This window comes from Pholis gunnellus (assembly GCF_910591455.1).
Source record: "Pholis gunnellus genome assembly, chromosome: 16".
Lineage (NCBI taxonomy): Eukaryota > Metazoa > Chordata > Actinopteri > Perciformes > Pholidae > Pholis > Pholis gunnellus.
The window spans coordinates 21,896,312-21,906,311 of NC_136543.1; the positions used below are offsets into that span (position 1 = coordinate 21,896,312).

At 44.3% G+C, this 10,000-nt stretch overlaps 2 protein-coding genes across 6 annotated transcripts in view; one reads left to right on the forward strand and one right to left on the reverse strand.

Annotated features, from left to right (window-relative positions):
• Nucleotides 1–20, reverse strand: part of mindy1 (MINDY lysine 48 deubiquitinase 1) — a gene marked incomplete at its 5' end in the record, with an annotated part of 6,944 nt that extends 6,924 nt beyond the window's left edge. The window contains one exon of the mRNA XM_079176342.1: nt 3–20. Within this exon, the coding sequence (XP_079032468.1) occupies nt 3–20 (18 nt within the window). The remainder of the gene's footprint in view (nt 1–2) is intronic.
• LOC306707995 (BCL2/adenovirus E1B 19 kDa protein-interacting protein 2-like) lies at nt 7–6,014 on the forward strand. 5 transcript variants are annotated; one of them, XM_079175675.1, is made up of 12 exons: nt 7–860; nt 947–973; nt 1,055–1,087; nt 1,472–1,534; nt 2,182–2,262; nt 2,371–2,526; nt 2,609–2,854; nt 2,937–3,039; nt 3,819–3,950; nt 4,411–4,497; nt 4,766–4,864; nt 5,457–6,014. In XM_079175675.1, the coding sequence occupies exons 1-12, from the start codon at nt 680–682 to the stop codon at nt 5,479–5,481; spliced, it is 1,233 nt and encodes a 410-aa protein (XP_079031801.1). In that variant the 5' UTR covers nt 7–679; the 3' UTR covers nt 5,482–6,014. The 5 variants fall into 5 exon arrangements, with proteins under 5 accessions (XP_079031801.1, XP_079031802.1, XP_079031800.1 ...); XM_079175676.1 differs by having other exon boundaries at nt 1,058–1,087; XM_079175674.1 differs by having other exon boundaries at nt 7–222; nt 748–860; nt 947–1,087.
• The last annotated feature ends 3,986 nt before the right edge of the window (nt 6,015–10,000 follow it).

A 10,000-nucleotide genomic window follows, 5' to 3' on the forward strand; every position in this document is an offset into this window, starting at 1 on the left:
ACAGTATAATGAGTATTCATGAGCAAACTACAGTATAATGAGTATTCATGAGCAAACTACAGTATAATGAGTATTCGTGAGCAAACTACAGTATAATGAGTATTCGTGAGCAAACTACAGTATAATGAGTATTCATGAGCAAGCTACAGTATAATGAGTATTCATGTCAGCAGGAAACACGATGGAGTCCAGAGAAGAAGAAGAAGAGGAAGACTCCCCGAGGTCAGAGTTCATCACTTGAGCTGTAATGGTGATGGTTTTTAGAGGATTGTCTTCAGCCTCCACTAACCTGCAGTGAGGACTCGTACCGATCGTCATTCAGCAGCAAAGCTACTTACAGTTCAGACTCCATCACATCCTGCACCGTAGGCACAGCTACATCCACATGTGACTAGCGGAGCCGGGGATTGAACCGCCGACCCTGCTCTCCGCTTAACCACGGTCTCCAAGTGTTAACAGTCTTAGAGATATAAACTGCTGAGTCGTCTGCAAATTGTCTGACACGATATTCTCTGTTGACAATTTCTGTTTGTTTCACTTTGATTTCATCTCCTTTGATGTGCAGCTGGTTGATCTTCATGGTGGAGCGCTCTTGATGTTCTTCTTATATGTTAACCATCAACATCACTCAGATACTGTTGATGGTGAAGTGTGTACTTCAAGAGCAGTACTTGAGTAAATGTGTAAATGTACTGAGTTACATTCCACTGGTAATAATATGAATCATCTCTGTGTTTGTGTGTGCAGGTCACCTGATGTCTTAACTACTACTACTGATACTACTACTACTACTACTACAGCTGCTAGTAGTACTACTACAGCTGCTAGTAGTACTCTAACTACATCCAGGGCTCCTGATGGTCAGACGGGTATTCATTCAGAAAGATCACTGATATTTCCTTTTTGCTTTTATAAACATCTCTTCTCTTCTCTTCATGTTCGTCAGACGAGGAGACAGAAGGAGAAGAAGAGGGTGAGGAAGACGAGTCTATCTTCATCTCTTCTTCACAGGAAGCTCCGTCTGTCTTCTTCACGTCTTCTGTTTGTCTCCCAGCAGGAGAAGCAGAGCAGTCTGACCTCCACACAGGTAACTCTGTAATGATATGAATAAAAACAATGATCGTAATAATCAGAAGAAGATTAAGAAGAAAAGTTTGTAAATTGTTCGAGGATGAGTGAATAGTTTTATTTCTACACTGTGATATAATGTTACTTTAATTATTCCACCACTTCCTGTATGTTTAATTCATATTTTTATTTTTGTAGTTTGGATGAGTTATTCCCTGTGAGGATCATTTATTCTGCTGTCGTATTATTTCAACACTAGTTTCATATTTAACTGTGAAACTACATCTGTGAGTTTATTCTAAACTCAGGTGTCCCGGGCAGCTCCTCTTCCTCCTCCTCTTCCTCCTCCTCCTCCTCCTCTTCTTCTTCTCTCTCAGTTTCCTGTCTGACTTCCTGTCTTCAGGAGGCGTTGGAGACGAGTTTGTTTCGGAGCAGAAATCATCGACGCCGACCGGAGACCGACCAGGTACATAAATAATACGGATCATTTTAATGACTTGTGTTTCATGTTCATGTAAACCAGGGGTCCCCAAACTTTTTCCTGTGAGGGCCACATCACTGAACATATCGTTTGACCTAGGGCCCGATCATGGGGGGGGGGGGGGGGGGGGGGGGTGCTACTCGCGTGCTACTCGCGTGCTACTCGCGTGCTACTCGCGTGCTACTCGCAGGTGTTGCATCGTGCGCGCGGGGGGGGGGGGGGGGGGTGCTACTCGCAGGTGAGCGACCGTTGCATCGTGCGCGCGGATCGGGGCGGAACACCGCCGTGCGCGATACGGAGAGCAGGGGAATTGAAAACGCGCGACCATGTAGTGACAGACATGACATGCCGGCGTGTAAATAAATTAAGCACAAGTACTTCTTCTACTCTTCTACTTCTACAGGGTGCGCGCATGACAGCTCTCATCTCGTTCGCCCCCTGGTGGTTGGCTGATTAAAATTCGATTAATTGTGCAGACTGAAAAAAAAAAAATAACGCGTCTCTGGTATTGTTCAGGGGGCCGGACCAAATGTGGAGGCGGGCCGCATCCGGCCCGCGGGCCGTAGTTTGGGGACCACTGATGTAAACATTAGAGTTCAGACCCAATCTGTGACCTCACTTCCTGTCTACAGCTCCACCCAATAGTCTGGCTTTGTCACGACCAACGAAGAAGAAGAAAGTCCTGGTGGCTCCAGCTCTCAGTCTGTCTTTAGGTAATTAAATAATTCATGATACTAATATAATATTATTAATAATAATATCAACAATAATATTAATGATATTACTAATAATGATAATGATAATAATGATTCTAATAATAGGTCGCAGTGAGTCAACGGTTTCAGACGACTTCCCCTCGACCTTCCTCTCTCCGTCCCCTGAAGACGACGATGACACGGGGCCAGACTTCGACCTGGACGGCATGGAGACGCCCTCCGACAGCGAATCACTGCACTTCCCCATGTTGGACCTGGAAGGTGAGAGGTCAGAGGTCAGAGGTTGAGGGCGCTGATGGATGATGTAACCTCTTTGACGACATCACAGGGTTGTTTTCTCCAGATGACCTGCGGCGGCTCGGCGTGGCTTCCCGGCGTCGCAGAGCGTTCGGCTCCGGTCTCCGGTCCGGGTTCGACTCCCTGACTGGTTCTGGACGAGACCAAAGCGGACTGGGAGCTCTGGAGCGGGAGGACGTGGTGGACGGGGGGGGCACCAGGTGGCGCTGCTTCTCCACAGGTGACCCTCCGCAGGAGAGCCGGGTCAACATGAGCGTCCTGGAGCCGTTCCTCAGGGTGCTGTCCCACGGAGGTACGGGACGCTCTCACCTGTGTGACGCCTCACCCGGAGGATCGGTCGGCCATCTTTAACACCTTCTCTCACCGTCTCTCAGGTTACTATGGAGACGGGATGAATGACATCATCGTGTTTTCCTCCTGTTACCTGCCGGAGAACCGTCTGGAGGACTACCAGCACGTGATGGACAACCTGTTCAGGTAGAAGACTTAACGTGACCCAGTTTATAAAGTGTGAAGCTAGCGTTAGCATCTGCTCTGAAGCTAGCGTTAGCATTAGGGAAGCCAGTTTCTGTTCTTTTTGTTTTTGATAGCTTGACGCCCGTTGGTTCCTCTTTAAGAACAAACTAAATGAGGCGTTTCTTTGTAGTCTGACGCTCCGTTGACTCTGAGAATTTTGGCGCCACATTTTGACGCATTTAAATTTATTGTGTCAGGAATTCTTTCTTTATTAATCATTTGATCAGGTCACTGCTCCGATAACCGACCAGCAGCTGATATTAGTTCTAAATAGTTCTAAAAAAACAGTTAGCCATTGACATCCCTAGTTAGCATGTCCAGCTAACTAGCTCACTACTTTAGTATCCGCTTTGAGGCTAACGGTTAGCATATCATGAGCTAACTACGTTGCCACCAGCAGGTCCTGGATGATGATCAGAGGTCAGGCTAACGTTAGCTAGCGTGTGCTCTACCACAGTGTAGAAGTGAAAGTCATGCATTGAAAATCGTACTTAAGTAAGAAAGAACAAAAGTCTCAAAATAGACCTAATGTGCCCAAAGTAAAGAACTCATTATGCAGAATAATAAATATAATATTATTGTAATATAGTATTGTATTATTACGTTAGCTGAGCTAGAGTTTGGTTAGCTAACATCTGTTTACCTGCTGTTAGCTTTAGCTTTCAACCAGATGACCCTGAACATGAGTGACGGTCTGTCTGTCTGTCTGTCTGTCTGTCTGTCTGTCTGTCTGTCTGCAGGTACGTGGTGGGAACTCTGGATCTGATGGTGGCAGAGAACTATGTGATGGTGTATCTTTGTGCTGGAGGTCAGAAGGACAAACTACCAGGAATCAGCTGGCTGAGGGAGTGTTACACCACCATCAACAGGAGGTAACGCTCCGATGTCAGGTGTCAGTGTTTGTCCAGCAGGGGGCGTCAGATCTTCACTGTAGGAGGATGTGGTCCGGGACGAACAGAAGACATTTCTTACAACAAAAAACGGTTATAAACGTCCCAGAGACAGAGCTGTACTGGCTTCATTATATTGTACAGGTGTACCTAATAAAGTGGTCACTACTTTATCTCTACTTACCTGCAGAAACACACACCTGTACAGTGTGTGTTCAGCATCTAGAAATCAATATTAATGTTTAGTTTGTGATCAGTTTCTGACTGTAGCGCCTCATGCTGATATCTGGCTCTAATACACCTGACCATGTCTAGACCACTTCCTGTTTCACTTCCTGTTTTGGTCCCTGTAGGACGGCCTGGGTGAACCCTTACAGTGTGATGATGACTGTGTGTGTGTGTGTGTGTGTGTGCGTGTGCGTGTGCGTGTGTGTGTGTGCAGGTTGAGGAAGAACCTGAAGGGTTTCTACGTGGTTCATCCCACCTGGTACATCAAAGCCCTCATCACCATCATCAAACCCTTCATCAGGTCCGCCTCTTCCTCCTCCTCTTCCTCTTCCCTTTCTTCCTCCTCCTCTTCCTCTTCCTCCTCTTCCTCCTCTTCTTCCTCCTCACAGAACTCACATGGACAGATTTCAGTCAATACGTAAACAGCTGCTTATCGTTAGCCACGTAGCTGCTATGTTAGCACCACGCTAGCTGTTTGGCTTGAATGAAACAACAACCAACCTCCTCCTCCTCCTCCTCCTCCTCCTCCTCCTCCTCCTCCTCCTCCTCCTCCTCCTCCTCCTCCTCAGCTCTAAGTTCAGCAGGAAGCTCCAGTTTGTCGACAGCCTCCAGGATCTTTCTCACTTCGTCCCTACTGAGCATGTGCAGATCCCAGACTGCGTCACACAGTGAGTGTTTCACACGATGCTCTGTTTGTGTTTTGCTAAAACAAAAAACTTAATTCCTGAAATTCCAAATCTGAGACGAAGGTTTACAACAAGGTGAATGATTGTGTCCTTGATCTCCTGCTTTCTTCTGTTCAGCATCATCTTCATCATGTGTTCACACAAGCCTCACGGCTTCTCGAGTTCCTCCGCTCGCCGTGACTTTAAACGTTCACCGTTAAAAGCTTCTAAGCTGCTCCGTTCACTGAACTCACTCCTGCTTTATATCTAACAGCAGCAGCAACACTTTATTACACAATATGATGATTACACGAGTGATCCGAACCACCACGAGTTCAGACCAAATCATCCTGAAGCCTTCTGTCTGTTTAACAACAGTAAAATGAATTGGATGGTTATTATTTCATTTTATTGTAAATAATCTGCTCAGATGTTTTATATATTTCATTCAAATGTGCAGTCATTCTGTTTACGACGTGTGTTAGCATCTGAAAAACGTGTCCCCGGTCCTGTGATCTCCTCACAAGTTCATTCATGAATAATGTAATAAGCTTGTTTAAAACTCAAACTGACACGATGATGTCACTCCCTGCAGGTACGACCAGAACCTGACCAGGTGAACTCAAACCCACCTGGAGTCTCAGGTGAACGTGTAGCTGCCTCCTCTGCTCGTCTGCCTTCATAACTGCTTCATTTTAAACCGTAAACATGTTGCACTCTGAGAAAGCATGAAATATATTTACCGACCATCACTGTGCATCTAAAACACATTTCATCATCTTGAATGAACAAGTTATGTATTATCGTGATATGTTATTGTTAGCATAAGATAAACAAACTTTACAATGTGAACAGATATTCACTCTTCATTTCATATGTGAACACCTTCTACACATAAAGTGGCTTTTTTTATGCCTTTAAAAGTGTTTCTATTATTGTTCGCTTTAAAGGGAATCCTTGTTTTTAGTGACACCGCTGGTCGTTCAGTGAACTGCACTCCGATTACAATAATGTGTGATATTAAAAAAACATTATTATCTGTAATGTTCATATATTTATTTGGACGTTTGTCTCCACGATACCAACTAGCTTGACTTTTGTAAATGACTTCATTAGCTAAAGTTGACGAAGCAACCAGCACCAGAGCCGATGTCACAGCCAGACTAACCTTAGCTTAGCTATCCTTAGCTTAGCTTAAACTACAGTTAGCTAGTTAGCTGCTCCGGCCTTGTGTTGCTCTTGAAAATATCAAGCAGTTTTTAGTTATACACCTTTGCTTTGTACCTTTGGACAATGTACCTCTGGAGTTATAACAACTTCCTGTTTTTAATAGCGCAAAATGGGCGCCACACCGCGTCAAGGTCCTTAAAAATAACTTTTCATTGTAAAGGTCTGAAGAGCATCCTGACCACATTTGAAGTCAATTGCATAAATTCTGTAGGAGGAGTTCTTTAAAGTACAACGCATGAAAACGATGAACGTTGCCTTAAAATGCAAAACAAATGCTAAAGTGCTGCAGCGCCCCCTAGTGGTTGAATGGAAGGAAACTCGCGACACCATTCTTTCCTTCTAGATCCCGTTTCTGATACTCAATCAGCGGATACCAAGTACCGCTCCGATACCATGGTGTTTAAAAACACAGCTCTGACTAATGTTAGCATCTTAGACCTAGCTAAGATGCTAACGTAGCTTAAATGAGCTGATAACATGATACCGGATCGGTGCTCACAGCATTTTAGACTGATACTGGTATCGTATCGGAACGATAGCCAGCTAACATAACCACTCAGATTGGATTTTGCTAGCCATAACGTTAGAGAGTAAGTAGGCTAAAGTTAGCCAGCTAGCTATAAGTTAGCTTCGCTGCATGGATCTCTGCTTTGTAACGTTAGCTGTTAAATGTAATTTGTGAACAGCTAGCAGTCAATTTAAAATCAGCTGACATCATCCACTCAAGACTATAAGTATTATGCTACGTTAGCTCCACACTGTCGAGCGCTAACGTCACATTAGCATCCAATCACTTACAATCTGTTCACACATTGGCAATAAAAAGTGATCAATACTTGTAGCATGAGCTGATGAGGTCTTTTGTTTTTGACAAAGGTGAAATCTTTGGATGCAGAATAAAATCATTTGGATCTTTAACTTTCTGTCTCAGTGGGTCTTTGATTGATTGATTGAATCCATTACTCCCTCAGGTTCTGATGTTTCTGAAAACATAAAATCTGTAATTTTCATTTCTCTGAGACTGAAGCTGTTGAAACTCAATATAGCATTAATGCTAATTAGTTAGCTGACCGAACAGTAGATATGGAGTTGTTATTACGAACTGTTTACAGTCTTTATGCTAAGCTAATCTAACCAGCTGCTAAATGTAGCTTCACAGGGGTTACCTGCAAACACCTTTATGATGTGTGTGTGAGGGAACACTGGGCCTTTATAAAGAACAGGAAAACGTGTGTGTGTGTGTGTGTGTGTGTGTGTGTGTGTGTGTGTGTGTGTTGAACCCAGCGGCTGGTCAGGAAATGGAGCCTGACAGGAAGGAAGTGAGGTAGCGGCTGAGGAAACTCAATAAACAGGAACACAGACCTGTGTGTGTGTGTGTGTGTGTGTGTGTGTGTGTGTGTGTGTCGTCAGTCTCAGACTATATTCATTTTTTGGGTCCCACACGAGAAACAAAAGAAAACTGTTAGCTTAGCTTAGCTGCTTGCCTGTTTAAAGCCTGTTGGGCCCTAGCCCTATTTTTAGGCCTCTGCTCGAAAACTGCATACCCAAACTAAAAAGAGTGTATTTCTGCAACTACAAGGTCTATTTTAATAATATTGATGTTATAATAAAGGGAACACTTGTGAGATTTGTTCAGATGTGTAAATATCAGTGTATATGTTACTGGTTAAGAGTAAATGAAGATGGCACACAGCACAAATTATAAAGTTTCAGGTTCACCTGAAAAACAAAAGCACTGAAAGCATGATTATCTCTCTTGAATGATGCATCTGAAAGTTTAAACATCTCCCAAATCATAGCACGACATGTGAACAACATGTGAGAGACAATAGTCTCTCTGCAAAGTTTGACTTTGATAAAGTGAAGCAGAACAAAATTAGAGGTTTTAGTACAGAGCGGTCAGGCGAGGTCACTAAAATGGTCATTTTGGAACCATCTGTTCAAATTAAATTTTCTATACTATATAACTATATATTTCACTTGTTTTATCTCTAATGGTGTTCAATACATCCAAATACAGCAGTTTGGCTTCATTTTGAGAGCCTGAATCCTCTCTGTGTGTCTCTACATCATGGAGTTTGGCTGACAGTTCTCTCTGAGTCTTCGCGGACCTGTAAGTCAGCAGCCCATTGGTCGAATGAAGTGATTGACACCTCTTTCGATGCGTTAGAGTCTAGAAGATTGAGCCAACCCCACGTGGGAAAGACTGAAAGCACTGTTAGCCAGTCAGAATCAAAAAACACGCTGTCCCTCGTGAAGCGTAAAATCCGATACGCCGAAAGTCAAACCCCCACCGCTGGTCTCCTGGTTTAGATAACACCCACGGAAACAGATTTATGACAACAGGACATCCGTAGAACAGATATTTGAGTGAAAACCTCGGATTTTATCCTTTGTCTTCACGAAAACAGCGAAAAGGTGAGGTGCGTTTCTGATAATAATCGATAAAGCGGTTTGTGGTTCTGGCTCATATCTCTGTAATGGTTTTACGGAGAGAAATATTGAAGATATTTCCGGAATCTGTGTAGAATTGGCTTGCTTTCTGGTATCTTGGTTTTCCGTGTATTCAGAGAGCTACAAGCTCAGAACACACACACACACACACACACACACACACACACACACACACAGTATAATAAAAGCAGACGTTCACTCTTGACGTGGGTCAAGGTGAACCACCTTTCATCTGACCCTCTGACCCTCAGGGGCCCACCAGGTCTGGGTCCTGATTCTCAGGAGAAACAGGCCTGTTGTGGAGGGCCGGACCAACAGACTGAACTCAATCCTGCTCTGTGTTATTCCTCCTCTCTGTAAAGAGTCCATTGTTGGTGTTGATGAGCTGTGAGCGGTTACAGTGAATATGATGATCAGTGGTGGAATGTGACGAGTATATTTGCTTTAGTACTTAAGTACAAATTCAAGGTACTTTACTTGAGTATTTCTATTTTATTCAACGTTGTACTTCTTACTCCACTATGTTTGTTCGGCAGCTTTAGTTACTCGTTACTTTACACATTATAACTTTCAAACCTTTCCTAACTACACAAACAACAACAGAGCATGAAGGAGGTAGAATGAGCTCCACCTGAAACATCTGCAGCAGGAAGAATCCAAACATGGACATTTGTAATATCCATGTGTGATAGTGAAACACTGACTTTTATTACTACAACTATAGAAACCTCTTTCTGTTTTTCAGCTCAGTGGAGAACTCTAGTGTGTGTTGATCGAGTGACTGAAGTCAGGCTGAATGTGTGAAGCTGACAGCTGATGGTCAGTGAGAGAGGACCCGGACCTGGACCTGGACCTGGATCTGGACCAGGACCTGGACCTGGACCTGGACCTGGATCTGGACCTGGATCTGTTGAACTTCATCAGAACGTTTGTTCACAGATGGAGGTCGATCCAAAGAGAACCAACATCTCTGAGCAGACCTCCTCATGTGTGGAGAGTTCTCCTCTTTGAGAGGAGAATAGAAACCCAGCAGTGATCCAGACTACAGCGCTCTGCAGTCCTGCATCAGACTGAACATCACTGAGCTTTATCCACACTGCACCTGAAGAAACCGTGTTTCACTCTCAACGGTTCTGAAGTCTTGAAGTCTTGTAGACTCTCCATGCAGTGCCCCTCACATGGACGAGCCCTGTGGAGGTGATCAATGACGGTGTGGCTTCTTTCAGGGTGTGCAGGTGAGAGTGTTTCCTCCATCTGGCTGAAAGAAACTGAAACTTCCTCATGGAAGCCTTCACCAGGCTGCACATGTAATGTTCTGTATTGATGCTCTGACCACTGAAGCCCTGCCTGTCACTGTCTCTGTGGAGGAGAGGATGTGAACATCCAGCCCAGGAGAGAACAGAACGGCTGCACCTGCAGACAGGTTGGTCCCGTGAGACAGGACGTACCGGCCCT